At 38.3% G+C, this 17,638-nt stretch overlaps 2 protein-coding genes and 1 pseudogene across 3 annotated transcripts; all 3 read left to right on the top strand.

Annotated features, from left to right (window-relative positions):
* Positions 1 to 225: 225 nt before the first annotated feature.
* On the top strand, positions 226 to 7,561 carry LOC143612689 (putative GTP-binding protein OBGM, mitochondrial). Of its 2 annotated transcripts, XM_077086610.1 has the most exons (6): positions 226 to 330; positions 725 to 886; positions 5,890 to 5,998; positions 6,108 to 6,190; positions 6,288 to 6,350; positions 6,438 to 7,561. In XM_077086610.1, the coding sequence occupies exons 2-6, from the start codon at positions 755 to 757 to the stop codon at positions 7,539 to 7,541; spliced, it is 1,491 nt and encodes a 496-aa protein (XP_076942725.1). In that variant the 5' UTR covers positions 226 to 330; positions 725 to 754; the 3' UTR covers positions 7,542 to 7,561. The 2 variants fall into 2 exon arrangements, with proteins under 2 accessions (XP_076942725.1, XP_076942726.1); XM_077086611.1 differs by lacking the exons at positions 226 to 330; positions 725 to 886 and adding an exon at positions 5,683 to 5,805.
* Positions 7,562 to 11,062: 3,501 nt separating this feature from the next.
* On the top strand, positions 11,063 to 11,923 carry LOC143612686 (uncharacterized). The gene has a single exon (XM_077086609.1). It carries the CDS (start codon positions 11,063 to 11,065, stop codon positions 11,921 to 11,923), a length of 861 nt encoding a protein of 286 aa, XP_076942724.1.
* Positions 11,924 to 16,600: 4,677 nt separating this feature from the next.
* Positions 16,601 to 17,335, top strand: LOC143612687 (secreted RxLR effector protein 161 pseudogene; annotated as a pseudogene).
* Positions 17,336 to 17,638: the final 303 nt, after the last annotated feature.

Below are 17,638 nucleotides of genomic sequence, written 5' to 3' on the forward strand. Positions count from 1 at the left end.
AACACGTTATCAACACAAATTGCTTTACGTTATCGACGCAAATTGCTTTTGGAATGTATCGTATGATCATAAGGTATGTCAACCTTGTCCATTAAAAATGTTGTTTTTGTTTTCTTAAACAATACCCGGGGTTTGCAGCCCAAACAATTCTCTCTTTCATTTTTCCTGTTTTCATTTTATGTTGAACCCAAATTCCAGTTGCAATTTGCAAACTCGTAAAACCTTCGGAGCATCACTTGTGCAAATAAGCCAGCCGCTGAACCTGTGTCCAAACCGAACCACACCGTCGTCCGTCGATGCAGACTGGTCACTAGTCACTGCTCCTTGTAGGTATTTTTTTTGCTTCTTTTATGATTAATTTAATCAATTCGAAATGATTATTCAAAGTAGTTTGCTTTGTGAGAATCTTTTTGAAAGAGAGTGTTGTATTCTAGTTATCCGATTCATATTGATCCGACCCAGTCTTGCTTAAGACAATTCCTGGAACCAGGGATGCCCTCCACCTGTTCGACGATTTGTCTGACTGAAATTATGTTTTCATATATGCCTTTTTTTTAGCCTTTGCTATATCTGCAAACTTGTTATTGTTAGCTATGTATATAATGATTCCAATTAGCTATGGAATAAAATTGTTTTTTTAGCTCATTTTACCTTTTAAATCCATAAATGACCAGAATTCGACATCAAGCACTCATTTTTAGTCCTATATGTTTTTCTTTTTCAGAAATCAAGCGAGTTAGCTCGTAATTAAAAGATGTGGTTACGTCGTAAGAACCCTGTTATTTATTTAGAGGCTTTCCAAAGATACTCAAAATCACCATGGATTCTCCAAACTTGTCGATTTTCAGACGCCCCTTTCAAAAAACCAAAGCTTGCACCCCTACAGGTTTCTTTCTATCCCTATTTTCCTTTTAAACAACAGCAGTTGGTTCGCATTCAAATAATCCTTGTACTATTAATGAAGGAACGTAGAATGATAGACCGGCGTAGGCTGTGTGCTAAAGGTGGAGATGGTGGTAATGGTTGCTTTAGCTTCGCCGCAGTCGACACGTGCTTCATGGGAAAGCGGACGGTGAGTAATTATTTTCTATAGTTATATTATTGACTGCTTTTATAATTTACATTAGTATCAGGGTTTGAGTTTATGTTTGTGAAACCTAAACATTTATTAATATGTGGTATACAGGCGGAAATGGAGGAAGAGGCGGTGATGTGATTCTAGAATGTTCCCCGACAATTTGGGATTTGAGCAGCTTGCAACATCATATTGTTTGTTCTCTGTTCTCTTCTTTTTCTTCTTCTTCAATAAAACATGATTTTACACAGACTATCTGTGGTTTGAAGTAGTGAATGTGGTATTTTACAGAATGCAAAGAGAGGCGGCCATGGAGCTTCAAAAAATAAGATAGGAAGCCGAGGAGACGACAAGGTTATTTTCCAGTTTAAAAGTGTCCAAAAAAAACATTTTGACATAACTAGTGTTAATATCATTGATCACTGACCTTTTGTTACTAGGTTGTTTTAGTACCTGTTGGTACCGTACTTCATCTCGTTGAGGGTGAGATGCCTTCTATGGTTGGGAAAGGATCCTCTGAGCCATTAAACCCGTGGGAAATTCCTGCAACCCCTGAGAATAATCACAAGGAAATGAACATACCTAAAGTTTCTTCAAATGCGAGTAAAAAAAGCAAGCCTGTTCTTGACTTGGAACACTTTGACTTGTCAAATGAAGAAAAGGTAAGTTCATGTGAAGCTCTAGTGACTGCCAATGGTGAGTTTGAATCAGACAAAACGGAAGAATCTGAACAAGAAGAAGAAGAAGAGCGTATTGAGTATACTGTTGCTGAGTTGACTGAACCAGGTCAAAGGATAATTGTGGCTCATGGAGGTGAAGGTGGTTTAGGTAACGTCTCTCTCTCAGCATCTTATAAAAAATCTAGTCATAGAAAGGCTGACGACACACAAGAAGACGAAAGTGACGACACGTCTTCTCTCACAACTGGTTCTCCCGGTTCAGAGTCGGTTCTCATCTTAGAACTCAGCATAGCCGACGTAGGTCTAGTGGGAATGCCAAATGCGGGTAAAAGTACACTTTTAGGAGCATTATCGTTAGATCATAATTCTTATTGACAGTTTGATGTTAAGAGAAATTGTTGAATAAACCATGTGTAGGTGATAAGATTAAACATTTTACAAACTTCTTTCCCTGTTTAAAAATCTAACTTCTTTTTTAGCACTAAAAACGTTTTCGAGGGCTGCCATAAAATCCCCATCGCCAATTTTTTAACTTGAAACCTACCCTCCAAGAGGCACATGCCTTTACCATGTGGGCTGACTCTACATTGGCAATCAGGTTAACTTGAAAAAAGTAAATGCACAACTAAATTTATTAAACAAGTTAATTTGCGAGCCTGTAAAGGTAGACCCGAACATGTTTTGTGTAGCTAAACGTGTTTGTGGGATTGATATAAAACTGAACAATGAATTTTATGTTGCATTTTCGTATCGTGTTAAAGTTTCATAATCTATATGAGACTATCCTCTATGACTGCCATAACGATTGCATCAAGAGTCTTCAACACAATAAATTCACATCCTTGGTGACATTAGAATTTAGAAACATCCATACATGCCCGTATCATAAAACGTGAGTTGAGGCATCTTACTACCGCTTGGTTCATCGTAATCTTATTCATCTTTATCTATCTAGATCATTGTCACAAACGTAAATCTTCAAGTCTATTAAATTTTGATCCATGTTTAATTTTTTAGCATGAATGACCTATCTCTTCCTTTTTCCTTAAGCAAAAAAGACAAGTATCTTACTTTATGAGATTGTTATGATCTATCTTTTCTATAGAGTAGAGCTTTGTGTTTGCCACGACTATTATGCCGTACTAAACACTTCTAAAACACTTACCACTAATATATTGTTAAGCGGGTTGGACAATACAACACAACACAACACATTTAACATGATTAAATTTAAGCATTTCAATGGCAGGACGCATTTATCACAACTATTGACACAACTGACTAAACATGATTAAAAAATAATAAGCCATAACTAATACGATAAAATGAAAGTTACCATAAGTTACAACCCATATTCAATTATAAGAAATAAATATAATTATTTATAAATTATAAACCCACAAAACTAATTAATAGAATATAAACAAGTTGGTCTCGAAGTTTGGGCATGATTTCTTGTAAGTCAAAACGAGCCGAGCTTGGGTTTGGCTTGTTTACAACCCTAGAATTAGCATGTTGTAGTCAGTTTGTAAACCTGTAATACTACCAACGACTTGAAATTGGTCATACCAAAACCGACCCGCGTTTCAAACCCTTGAACCAATCCTTACTATTGGCAGACATATTATATGAAGGGGGGGGGGAGGGGGGGCAACTGACCCTTGTGAACAACAAAAAAAATAGTAGTATATATGTGTTAAATTCCTAACCGAACCCTACAAAATTTTGATACTAACCCCTATGGAAATTTGAGAACGACTGAACGACCCCAATGGAATTTCAAAAACGTCTCCCATGAAATTTCAATACCGAGCCTAACAAAAATAATTTTACATATTTATAATTATAATTATATATAAATAATTTATCCAAATAAACGTAAGTTTAATAGAACCAATTTTAATACTAACTTAAGTCCAAATGCCGAATAAATTTATACTTGATATTTAAGCCTAGGTCCCAAAATCTCAACCCAAACTACAATTAACTTAATTAAAAAAAGGTTATGATGATGCAAGTAATGTGTCGGGTGAGCAACGGGTTAAGAGATCTTTAAAAAAATATATTTTGGCTTAATGCATTGCTTTGATTGCCAACGTCATTTGCATTTGTGTATTGTTTATTGAAGTTATTACCCGTCGCAACCATAAGGGTTAAAGGATGTTTTTGGCGATTTAGTACGTGAAGTCTAATTTGTATAATCAAATGGGTGATGAGAATTTAAACAATAGTTGTATTTATTTTATTAAGAAAACTTGATTGTCAATGTCAAACTAAATGGTGTTTTAGGGGGTGTTTGGGATTCCTTTGTGAAACCTCCTTTTACTTTTGTCAAAAGTTGTGACTTTTGGAACTTTTGAAACCTTCACTCCCAAAAATCTTGTTTTTCCCACTTAACGTTTCACTACCAAACACCTTATAACTTTTTCCAAAGGTAAATAAAATGCAAAATTAGGTTTCAAAAGGAACCACAAACACCACCTTAGTTAGATTTAAAAACTGAAGAACATAGATAACAACTCTAAATATATTGTATTTTAATTATCCATTTTCAATGAAGTTTCATGTATTTTTTATGGTTATATGATATCTTGTTTCATTATCTTTTTTTCTATATAACACGACTCGATTGTACCCAACTTAAACAGTCGTACCAAACCAACAAATTTATATAACGAAAAATTCTGACCCCGTGAAAATATTTCTTGATACGTCACTTATCCTTACTCCCATAAAAACTAGTTTCAACAAAAACCGGTTTTGAGTCTTTGACCACGATTAATTGACTCAAAACTAAAATCGGTTTGGGCCAAAGCCCAAACAAATCTCTCCGGTTGCAATTTGCAAAGTAAAAAACTTGACTTGTGCAAATAAGCCAGCCACTCTAGAGGTGCACAAATCGGGTTTTTTAAATACCCGGGTTCGGGTATAGAAACGGGTTCGGGTATGACCGGGTAAGAGTATGACCGGGTATTGGTAATAATCGGGTCGGGTTCGGGTAGGGTATTGTCTCTAAAAACCATACCCTATGCATCGGGTTCGGGTCGGGTATAGAACCGGGTATTTGAATACCCTATTATAGGGTATTGAAAAAACCCTATTTACGGGTTTTTTTGGGTTTTTTTTCTGGTATTTTTTTGGTATCAATTGGATTTTTTTAAAAGTTTACACTTTTTAGGGGTATTATTCGGGTATTTTTAAGGTATTTTTCGGGTATACATCGGGTATTTTAAATACCCGGTTTCGGGTATTGGAAAACCCCGGTTCCGGGTTCGGGTATTACCGGGTACAAATCGGGTTTTCGGGTATTACCGGGTGCAAATCGGGTCTGGTTCGGGTTCGGGTTTTAGTGCCAAAATGCATTCCCTATCCGTACCCTACGGGTAGGGTCGGGCACGGGTTCGGGTATTAAAAACCCGGGTTTTAGAAAAACCGGTTCCGGGTATTTATTTCGGGTCCGGTTCCGGGTTCGGGTTTTTTGTGCACCTCTAAGCCACTCAACCTGTGTCAAAAGTCAAAAACCGAACCACACCGTCGTCCGTCGCTGCAGACTGGTGTCATCACCGCACCGCCCTTTGCCTGCTCACTAGTCACTGCTCCTTGTAGGTATTTTTTGCTTCTTGTATGATTTATTTAATCAATTCGAAATGATTATTGAAAGTTTGTAAAAATCTTTTTGAAAGAGATTGTTTTATTCTAGTTATCTGACCCAGGGATGCCCTCCACCTGTTCGACGATTTGTCTGATTGAAATTGTGTTTTCATATATGCTTTTTTTACCCTTTGCTAATTCTGCAAACTTGTTATTGTTACCTATGGAATAAGACTTTCCTTTTTAGCCCATTTTACCTTTTAATTCCATAAATTACCAGAATTCGACATCAAGCACTCATGTTTTTCTTTCTCAGAAATCAACCGTAATCAAAAGATGTGGTTACGTCGTAAGAACCCTGTTATTTATTTAGAGGCTTTCCAAAGATCACCATGGATTCTCCAAACTTGTCGATTTTCAGACGCCCCTTTCAAAAAACCAAAGCTTGCACCCCTACTGGTTTCCCTCTATTCCTATTTTCCTTTTAAACAACTGCAGTAGGTTTTTAGTTGCATTCAAATAATCCTTGTACTATTAATGAAGGAACGTAGAATGATAGACCGGCGTAGGCTGTGTGCTAAAGGTGGAGATGGTGGTAATGGTTGCTTTAGCTTCCGCCGCAGTCGACACGTGCGTCATGGGAAAGCTGACGGTAAGTAATTATTTTGTATACTTATATTATTGACTGTTTTTATATTAATATCAGGCACTTAGTATTTATGTTCATGAAACCTAAACCTTTCTTAATCTGTGGTATATAGGCGGAAATGGAGGAAGAGGCGGTGATGTGATTCTAGAATGTTCCCCGACAATTTGGGATTTGAGCAGCTTGCAACATCATATTGTTTGTTATCTGTTCCCTTCCTTTTTTTCTTCTTCAATAAAACATGATTTTACACAAATTATCTGTAGTTTGAAGTAATGAATATGGTGTTTTATAGAATGCAAAGAGAGGCGGCCATGGAGCTTCAAAAAATAAGATAGGAAGCCGAGGAGATGACAAGGTTATTTTCCAGTTTAAAAAGTGTCCAAAAAAACTATTTTGATATAACTAGTATTGATATCATTGATCATTGACTTTTTGTTACTAGGTTGTTTTAGTACCTGTTGGTACCGTACTTCATCTCGTTGAGGGTGAGATGCCTTCTATGGTTGGAAAAGGATCCTCTGCGCCTTTGAACCCCTGGGAAATTCCTACAACCCCCGAGAATAATCACAAGGAAATGAACATACCTAAAGTTTCTTCAAATGCGAGTAAAAAAAGCAAGCCTGTTCTTGACTTGGAACACTTTGACTTGTCAAATGAAGAAAAAGTAAGTTCATGTGAAGCTCAAGTGACTGCCATTTGTGAGTCTGAATCAGACAAAACGGAAGAATCCGAACAAGAAGAAGAAGAGCGTATTGAGTATGATGTTGCTGAGTTGACTGAACCGGGCCAAAGGATAATTGTGGCTCATGGAGGTGAAGGTGGTTTAGGTAACGTCTCTCTCTCAGCATCTAATAAAAAATCTTGTCATAGAAAGGCTGACGGCACCGATGTACAAGAAGACGAAAATGACGACACGTCTTCACTCACAACTGGTTCTCCTGGTTCAGAGTCGGTTCTCATCTTAGAACTCAAAAGCATAGCCGACGTAGGTCTAGTGGGAATGCCAAACGCGGGTAAGAGTACACTCTTAGGAGCATTATCTAAAGCACAACCGAGAATAGGTCATTACGCTTTCACAACATTAAGGCCTAATTTAGGTAACTTAACTTATGATGATGTATCAGTCACGGTTGCTGATATTCCCGGACTTATAAAAGGGGCCCACGAAAACCGTGGGCTCGGGCATGCTTTTCTTCGCCATATAGAACGGACTAGAGTTCTTGCTTATGTTCTGGACTTGGCTGCTGCATTAGATGGTAGAAAAGGGGTTCCACCATGGGAACAATTGAGAGATTTGATTTTGGAGCTTGAGTTTTATAATGAGGGTTTGTCGGGTCGACCCGCTTTGATTGTGGCTAATAAAATTGATGAAGCGGGAGCTGAGGAGGTGTATGATGAGTTAAGAAGAAGGGTGTCTGGTGTAAACATTTTCCCGGTTTGTGCGGTTTTGGAAGAAGGCGTGGGTGAGTTAAAAGATGGTCTTAGGATGCTGGTGAATGGTGAGGATTCTAATAGGTTGACATTGGGTGACATTCATGTTGATTAGGATGAGAATTGTGTTTATTTCAAAATTGGGGACATTGGTTTGGTGTTTGGCATTGAAAATGCTGCGACTTCTTGACTCGATTGAATTGCTCATTTTATTCATTCGATATTCCTCGGGAAGTCCGCTAACGTGGGGTTTTAGTTCAACCAGAACTCGTTTTGACACGAATACGTTTTAAGACGACCTGTTATGTTCTGAACCCGTTTTAACACGCTAGTTGACTCGACCCAACACATCCGTTTTACTGGGTTCTGGTGTAGTTGATGTTTTCTGGCTGTTATTTACTAGGGTATACCCCATTTTTTGTTCGTGGAATCAAAGTACTATGCAAACTATAATAATATAAAACTATCAATATGGTGTATAAAGTTGAGTGTTACGTGTCGTTTACTGCAACACAATTACGAACGTATTGTAAAATTATTAGCATTAGACCTAAGTTGGTCAAGTGCTGCCATCTACTCGTGGTTGTTCTACTTCTACTTGTTTTTTACCATAGGAATGTTTAATAATGTTAACTAACTTGCGAGTACACATTGGGTTTTTGAAATAGGTGTCAATTATAAAATTAAGAAAAATGGTTAAGATTGTGTGCTTATGTAGGAGTAGTACAACTTTTTTGGAAGGTCTCTTTTAAAGCAACAAAAAGCAAATTCGTGTCCTCCTTTGTTCAAAGTGAAGAATATTGATGATGTAAGTGAACAAATGCCATGCTTTCATGCCTAATTTGAAATATAAATGATTTTCTTTTATTTTCACTAAATACGAGCTTATCTAAATTTTCTTAAGTTTTATATAAAGATAGATGGTTTATAACAATATAAAATACAAGTTAACACATGCTCAATGTACTTTATGTTTTTCTCCTACTTTATCAACGTATTATTTCCCATTTAAATATTTGTAAAATTAGGGATGATATTAGTACACTCTCTACAAGAATTCAGACACCTATTACATGATCGTATGGGCATCATACGATCGTATGGAATTTCCGTACAAAAGCATTTGGCATCGTACATCTGATTGTGAAGTCCGTGCGAATTTGACCAAGAACTCATACTATAGTATGACCTATGTACAATCATAAGAAAATTAGAAACATATTGAAAGTTGAATAGTCTAGTTTTTTTACAAATATAATCAAAATTATCCATGTAACTATCTCTTTTATGAGTTTATCAACCAAGGGACGCTTATAAGTTATAACCATATCAAAACATAAATATACTATAAAGGTGTTCAAAGCAAATAATCATATCAAAACAAAATATACTATATATAAAGATACACATACAAAAAACATTACTTAAGTGCTACCTTTTATACGAAAGTTACAATCAGAAATAGCAAGTCAAGCTTCCCTAGATCTAGTATGATGGTTGTATTGATTTTTGAAGATGGATGTCCAAGGAGACAAAGTTGGCAGTAGAGAATAAGTTTGGTGGGGTTGTGTTGTGCAAATAGAATGTGGAGAAGGTGGCTTAGTGGTTCTTTCACTTGCATTTGTTATATCATGTTGGAGTTTTTAAAATACAGTTGGACATTTCTGTAAGAGTTTGGCTTCATTTTCGTGTTAATAGTAAAATGGGACGAGACCAATACAGACTACAGAGTGATTTTTTGGATACCAAGCAGAGTTTGCTTAATCTTTTTAGAATGAATCTGAAGTTGATTTAAAGTGGGGGTTGTGATAACTGATAAGACACATTTTTTGCTTACGATTTCTGAAAGACATACAATTACGTATATTTAGTTGGAGTGAAATTTCATGAAAAAATCATGCCACGTATATTAATTTTTTTTTTTGTTTATAACATCTTATTGTCAAAACATAAAAATTAATCAAAGATAAACCCGAAAATCATAGGCCTGAGCTAGTGAGCTTCAACTTATCTTTTTATACAATCAAGCCACCCCGATGGCTCCAAATATATGTTTACTTTGTTCGATTCCTCGTCTCATTCTCCACTTTAACAGGAGCATGTATTAACAATTCAACAGCAGGCAGAAGGCCAAAATACAAACAAACAGAAGACCACAAACCCATAATAACTAGAGAACAACTAAGATGACACCCAAAGCCAATTACCAACCTAAGTACAAACAAACAGAAGACAAAAAACCCATAATAACTAGAAAGTGCACGTGGAGAATCAGCACGTGTTCATTCCATTTGCCTTCGACACTTTTGGATCCCTAGCTCCCGAGGCGGTTCGCTTCTTGGAGCGGATGCAGAAGGTGGTCCACAGTGACTCGCAGAGCCTGAGGAACCAAGGATTTATATTTAGTAGAATAGGCTTTGCGATTCAAAAGGGGATAGCGGCGCAGCTTGTTGCTCGCTTACCCATTATCCAGATGTAGTTCGGTTTGTGTTATATATAAAAGAATGATCGTTCATTAAAAATTATCTTGATCTAAAAAAAAAAAAAAAGACCACAAACTGACCACCAGGAATTAAAGTCCTTTGATCTTCTTGAAATCCACTGATTGAAATGCCCGGATCATTATGTCGGCAAAAAAGGTCCAATATGTCCTTATTAATTTGTACTAAAAACCTTTTTTTTTAAGCCACCATATAAAATAAGCAACACGCTTTGCCAAACTGATACTAGACAGCCCAAATATTACATGTTACCCAAGTGGCAGGTCAATGCCCTACCATTTAAAGACTTTAAACCCACCCTCTCATTTAGATCAAACCAAACAGTGATTCACTTAACTTTCTACGAACCTTTCATACAACGTGGATAAAAAGTTGCATACATCACTTGAACCAAGAACCGCATATGCTCTGAATGTCCATACCTAAAATCCAATAACTAAATCATGATAATTATAATCTCGATTCGTTAAAGATAAACCGAGGGATGGCTAAGTTGATCTCATGGGGAGAATAAGGAGGAGATCAAAATTCAAATATTTTATTATTTAAGTTTTATTTATTTGAATGTTTATGTTTATCTTTTTAGTTTTCTAGTTTTAGTCAAATTGTGTTAGGTTTATAAATACCTTTTATGTTTTCATTATAATAATAAGAATAACAAGTTGAGAGGTTGAGTTTAAGAAAAAGGAGCAGTGTCTTCCTTCCGAATTCATTATATATTATCACAATAAAATATATATAATACTCTTGATATAATTCTTTGTATCACGTACAACAAAACCCATCACGACGTTGACATCCGATTTTCCGTATTCAAGTTTTCAAGTCACGACTTCTAATAAAAGTTGTAAATTTAATTGATTCTCCAACAATTGGTATCAAGAGCGTAGGCGATCTACGATCTTTGGGAAGTTCAATATCGGTGTGGGGCGAATAACCACATCCGACCGACGGGAAACAATTTAGCCGTATGGAGTACGGCTCACGTTTTCCGATCAATCAACAAAGAAGACGGTGATTATGGGAGACGCGGGTACCGGGTGCGAACCAAGTTGTGCAAGCAAGGGAACCAAGTTCAACTTCGTTGCAGTGTCCGAAGTTAACAAAAACAAACTACAACACGTGGGTTGTAATCATGGAATCGATCCTTGATGCTCAAGGATTATGGGAGGTGGTGTCCGGAGAAGCCCTAGACGAGAGAAAGAACAAGGTGGCTAGGGCTATTATTTTTCAAGCTTTACCGGAAAACGTGTTGATGCAAGTTGCAAGAACCCGTGATGCTCAAGAGATTTGGGAATCACTACGGGTTAGATTTCTCAGTGCTGATCGAGTGCAACAAGCTCGCTTACGTTCGTTAAAGCGAGATTTTAATCAATTGAAGATGGGAGAAAAAGAATCCGTTGAAGACTTTGCCGGGAAGGTAACGGAATACGCCTCACAATTTGATAGTTTGGGTAGTCCGATGGAAGAACATGAACTCGTAAAAAAACTGCTCGATAGCGTTCCGAACCGTTTTATTGCTATTGTAGCAACTATCGAACAGTGGGCCGATCTTAACACTATGGTGTTTGAAGATTGTATAGCAAGGTTAAAAGCTTTTGAAGAGAGAATCAAAGGTAAGGAAGCATCGGCCGAGATGGGAAAATTATTGTATGCCAAAACCGATAATCAAGGAAAAAAGGACACCAATCATGACCGGAAACATTCTGCTCGGGGTCGTGGCTCCTCGGGTTATGACCAACGGGGCCGTGGAAGAGGCCGTGGTCGAGGTTCGAGTAGAGGACGGGGCCGGTTTAATCAAAGCAATGATAGCCGAAGAGATGGTAACCAACCGAACACGAACAACCAACGGAGAGATGGCAATCAAGGTAATAATCATAATAATCAAAATCATGATATAGATAAAAGCGATGTTCGGTGTTATAATTGCAATGTTTTTGGCCACTTTGCGTGGGAATGTCCAAGTCCACCGACTCAGGAAGCGAATCTTAACTAAGCCGAGGCTAAGCCGCCAACTCTTATGATGGCCTCAGTTGAAGTTGATAAAGATCAAGTTATGTTAAACGAAGAGAATGTTCATCCAATCCGTTACGCAAACGACTCGGTAAGCGATTCAATTTGGTATTTAGATAATGGGGCGTCTAATCACATGACCGGATGTGAAGCCCACTTTGCCCAAATTGATTATCGAGTGAGAGGTTTGGTGAAATTTGGAGACGGGTCCAAAGTGAATATCAAAGGGAGAGGTTCCATTATTTTCGATTGCAAGAATGGTGAGCAGCGGGTTATGAATGATGTTTATTACATACCCGACTTATGTAGCAACATATTGAGCATCGTTCAGTTAACCGAAAAAGGGTAAGGTTTGGATAGCAAACGACCACTTGTGGTTATACGAGGAAGGAGATCGCTTGCTAATGAGAGTCCCGAGAAGTCCAAACCGTCTTTATAAGATCGAGCTTAGAATCGGAACTCCGGTATGTCTTTTAGCTTCCGTTAAAGACCAAGAATGGCTAGGCACGCTAGACTTGGTCATGTGTAGTTTTGAAACATTAACTAATATGAAGTCTAAAAATATGGTACGTGGTGATATTGTAACTTTACATGGTGAGCATGTTTGCAATGCATGTATGCTAGGCAAACATAGTAGAAACCCGTTTCCTAAAGCCACCATGTTCCGTGCCACGAGACCATTCGAGTTGGTTCACACCGATTTATGTGGACCAATCTCGCCTCCTACCTTAGGAGGAACTGGTATTTTATGCTTCTTGTAGATGATCATACAAGATACATGTGGGTTTATACCATTAAAAATAAGAATGATGCTTTGGGTATTTTCAAAAAGTTTAAACAGGAAGTGGAATTAGAGCATTCGTTAAAAGTTAAAGCTCTAAGAAGTGATCGAGGTGGTGAGTTTCTCAACAAACTTTTCACCGAATATTGTGATCAAGAAGGAATAAAAAGAATGTTTACGGCTCCTTACTCTCCTCAACAAAACGGTGTAGTCGAAAGGCAAAACCGAACGGTCCTAAATGCAACAAGAAGTATGATGAAAGCTATGAACCTTCCACAAAATTTATGGGGAGAAACGGTGAGACACTCGGTTTACGTGTTGAATCGGGTACCAACTAAAGCATTGAAGACGGTAACCCCCTACGAAGCCTTGATGGGCCGAAAGCCCAACATAACACACTTACGAGTGTTTGGGTGTTTAACGTACATGAAGATACCCACCATCAACCTTCAAAAGTTATATGATCGGAGTATTGTAACATCCTAAAATTTTAATGATGAATAAAGGAAGTTATGTTTAGTGATTTCGCGTAATTGATTAATGTCGGGGAAGGAGCGGGTCTTGGACTTGGATTAATTGAGATGGGTTAAATGAGAATGGGATTTCAGGGATATAAATACCCCCAAAATCCCAAAATATCTACATTTTTCCCCCACTCTCCTAAACACACACATACACACACACCAAACACACCCAAAACCGCCGCCGGCCGGGCCGAGAAAGAAGGAAGGATCGAGCGAGGTCCGGGTAAGAGAGAAAGATTAGTGGTGATACCAAGATAAACGAGATCCAAACAAGCTCAAAAGGTATGATTCTTGATCTTGGAAGTTTAAAGATCCGAGCTTTTAGTGTATAAACGACCGAAAATGGTCGGGAAGTGTAGTGGGTAGTATTGAACCTTAACAAGGGTGTTAAAATCGCCCGAAATGTTGATCAGAAACCGAAACAGCGGACATCTGGGCAACTTCGCCTTCATCTGGGCAACTTCGCCTTCAAGCGATGAACTTCGCCTGCAAGCTAAGTTCGCCTGATGATAAGTTCGCCTGAGGTTTAACTTCGCCTAAAGCCAAGTTCGCCTGAGGTTTAACTTCGCCTAAAGCCAAGTTCGCCTGAGGTTTAACTTCGCCTAAAGCCAAGTTCGCCTGAGGTTTAACTTCGCCTAAAGCCAAGTTCGCCTGAGGTTTAACTTCGCCTAAAGCCAAGTTCGCCTGAGGTTTAACTTCGCTTAAAGCCAAGTTCGCCTGAGGTTTAACTTCGCCTAAAGCCAAGTTCGCCTGAGGTTTAACTTCGCCTAAAGCCAAGTTCGCCTGAGGTTTAACTTCGCCTAAAGCTAAGTTCACCTGAGGTTTAACTTCGCCTAAAGCCAAGTTCGATTAGAAAACAAATTAAAAACCTAATGAAAAATGTGTTAAGACAGTTAATGGAAATAAAATTTTTCCAAGCTGACCTGGCAGCTCGACCCCAGCCAGGGGCTCTGCCCCTTGGACCCTGCTAGGGGCTGCCGCCCCTAGACCCCGCTGCCAGGGGCGCTGCCCCCGGACCCCCGTTCGTTGTGGGTCATATAAAGATAGAAATACATTATGAGAAGTGATAGTTAATTGATACGTATACTTGTTATACAGTCAGCCGTGCACAACTGAAGAAAGGGATTACGATTAACGGTGAACGTAACCGTGTTCAGGTGAGTTTCTAGCCCCATTTATGTGTTACGTTTTCGGGGCTGTGTGCATACTCAATATGTTTGTTAATACACTTATCCTAAGAGATAAGTGTATGCCTTATGTGGATAATGTGAAATGTATGAATGATTGCTTGATGGTACGTGAACGATCTTCGGATATTGCACGTACTGTCAGGTTGTAACGCTATGTATAAGGTAAGTATGTTATGTATGTTTATGTGTATGAACATGATAGAGATAATAGAAGAAAGAAATGATAATGTATGGTTGTATGGTTACGAAAAGGGTACCGAGCCCTAATAATACTCGAGGTATGATGTATGGTTGTATGGTAACGAAGAGGGAATCGAACCCTACTAATATTCGAGAACTAGGGAACCGAACCCTACTAATATTCGAGGAAGAAGAGTACCGAGCCCTAATAATACTCGAGGAAAGAGGGTACCGAGCCCTAATAATACTCGAGGAAAGAGGGTACCGAGCCCTAATAATACTCGAGGAAAGAGGGTACCGAGCCCTAATAATACTCGAGGAATGTAGGGCGTAATGCCCTTTATAACATAAGATATGAAAGTAAGTTAATACAAAAGAAAGTAAGAAAGTATGAAAGTAAGAAAGTATGAATGTAAGAAAGTATGAAAGTATGAAAGTATAAAAGTATGAATGAAAGAATATAATGTTATGTGAATGGTATGATTATGTGATTATCTAGAACTCACTCAGCGTAGCTGACTTTTAGTATGCACGCAGGTGGGTAGGATGAGGCAGCTCGCTTGAGAAGACACATGGCACTGAACAAGAATCTGGCATCTGAAGACCTATGATGTGTTAATTTTAATGCTTTAATGTGAAAGACAATAAATGTTTTGAGACAAGTTATGAATTATGTAAAGTTTTATGAAAGTTTTATATTCCGCGTAAATGTTTTAATTAACTCTGATATTTAGAACTGCGTTTATGAGTAAATCCAACACGAAAGTAGGGCTACCGGTAAAGGGGCCTTACAAGTATGGAGGTTGTACATCTTGGAACCGAACCGGGATCAAAAGCTTATAGGTTGTACGACCCGGCTCAAAACCGTATTTTTGTGAGCCGGGATGTCTGTTTCGAAGAAAGTCAAAAGTTTGACTGGTCTCGACATACCGACTCGTTTCAAGTCGGAACCGGACCTGAATGGGTTGAATTTATAATCGAGCATGTCCAAGAAGAAGTTCAACAAGAAATTCCAGTTGAAAACGAGACCCAACAAACCTTAACGTGCCTGAATTTGAAGACCAACCGGAAGAAAATCCCGAACCTGAGCTGCGAAGAACTGGTCGTCAATCAGTCCCACCGAAAAGATTTGAAGATTATGTAATGTTGAGTGAAGGAGAATGTCTTCTCCTAGATGAAGAGCCAGCTACCTTTGAAGAGGCAAAGAGTTTAAAGAAATGGCGAGAAGCAATGAGATCCGAATCAGTCTCAATCGAACAAAACAATACGTGGGACTTATGTTACCTACCAGCGGGTCATAAGGCGATTGGTTTGAAGTGGGTGTTTAAAACCAAACATGATGCAGACGGGTCAATAACAAAGTACAAAGCAAGATTAGTCGCGAAGGGGTACGTGCAAGAGCACGTGGTAGATTTTGATGAGGTTTTTGCCCCAGTGGCGAGAATGGAAACCGTACGCTTGATTTTAGCAATTGCAGCGAATTATGGTTGGTTCGTTTACCATTTGGACGTTAAATCGGCGTTCTTAAATGGCGAGTTGAAGGAAGAAGTGTACGTGAAGCAACCAGGCGGTTTTGAAGTTCCCGGGAAACACGGTATGGTTTATAAGTTACGAAAGGCTTTATACGGTCTTCGCCAAGTACCACGAGCTTGGAACGAAAAACTCGACAAAACGTTAAAAGGTTTGGATTTTATTCGATGTCCAAGAGAACCTGCGGTGTATAAGCGGAATACAAGAACCGACATTCTCATTGTTGGTGTATATGTCGATGATCTTATCGTGACTGGTTCGAGTCAAGCCGAGATTGAGAAATTCAAAAGTCAAATGAAGAATGAGTTCGAGATGCAAGATCTCGGAATGTTATCTTATTATTTGGGCATTGAAGTAACCCAAAAGAAGCATGAGATAAAGTTGAAAAAGAAGCGTATGCTAATAAAATTTTAATGAGTGTAGGTTTAAGCGAGTGCAACCCGACTCGATTTCCTATGGAACATCGGTTGCAAGTGACGAAAGATGAAGATGGAGAACCCGTTGATGCAACCGAATATCGAAGGATAATCGGTAGCTTAAGGTATTTGACACACACGAGGCCCGATTTGAGTTACTCAGTTGGAGTTGCTAGTAGGTTCATGCAAGAACCGAAACAATCTCATGTGCAGATTCTAAAGTATATATTAAGATACGTACAAGGCACGAGTGGATATGGTTTCACGTATGGATGCGGTAGTAGAGAGTTGGTTGGTTTTTGTGATAGTAGTTACGGTATGGATCAAACGGATGGACGAGGTACCACCGGAATGGCGTTTTATTATGGTGGTGCATTGATTTCATGGCTCTCACAAAAACAACAAACCGTAGCCTTGTCATCATGTGAATCTGAGTACATGGCAGCAGCAACTGTGGCTTGTCAAGCTATATGGTTAAGGGGATTGTTAAGCGAGTTGACCGGACATGAAGAAAAGGTGGTGACTTTACATGTGGATAATAGATCCGCTATTGATCTGATGAAGAATCCGGTGTTTCATGGAAGAAGTAAGCATATTAATATTAGATTTCACTTCATTCGTGAATGTATTGAACGTGGTGAAGTCCAAGTTGAGCACATTAGTGGAGAGAAACAAAATGCGGATATTCTTACAAAAGCACTACCGAAGTTAAAGTTTGAAGAGATGAGGAAATTGCTCGGGATTGAAGATCTGAAAGGAACGAATCAAGATTAAGGGGGTGAATGATAATTATAATCCCGATTCGTTAAAGATAAACCGAGGGGTGGCTAGGTTGATCTCATGGGGAGGATAAGGAGGAGATCAAAATTCAAATATTTTATTATTTAAGTTTTATTTATTTGAATGTTTATGTTTATCTTTTTAGTTTTCTAGTTTTAGTCAAATTGTGTTTGTTATGTTTATAAATACCTTTTATGTTTTCATTATAAAAATAAGAATAAGAAGTTGAGAGGTTGAGTTTAAGAAAAAGGAGAAGCGCCTTCATTCCGAATTCATTATATATTATCACAATATAAT

This window comes from Bidens hawaiensis, unplaced genomic scaffold, assembly GCF_021521415.1.
Source record: "Bidens hawaiensis isolate Kalapana, Puna unplaced genomic scaffold, B.hawaiensis_p1.1 tig00035213_1, whole genome shotgun sequence".
NCBI classification, from domain to species: Eukaryota; Viridiplantae; Streptophyta; class Magnoliopsida; order Asterales; family Asteraceae; genus Bidens; species Bidens hawaiensis.

Excerpts from the sequence above, each read along its gene's own strand:
- LOC143612686 (XM_077086609.1), top strand. The coding sequence starts at position 11,063 with ATGGAATCGATCCTTGATGCTCAAGGATTATGGGAGGTGGTGTCCGGA.
- LOC143612689 (XM_077086610.1), top strand. The coding sequence starts at position 755 with ATGTGGTTACGTCGTAAGAACCCTGTTATTTATTTAGAGGCTTTCCAA. Across the intron at positions 887-5,889 it reads CAAAGCTTGCACCCCTACAG|GAACGTAGAATGATAGACCG; the intron begins GTTTCTTTCTAT and ends CTATTAATGAAG. Across the intron at positions 6,351-6,437 it reads GAAGCCGAGGAGATGACAAG|GTTGTTTTAGTACCTGTTGG; the intron begins GTTATTTTCCAG and ends TTTTGTTACTAG.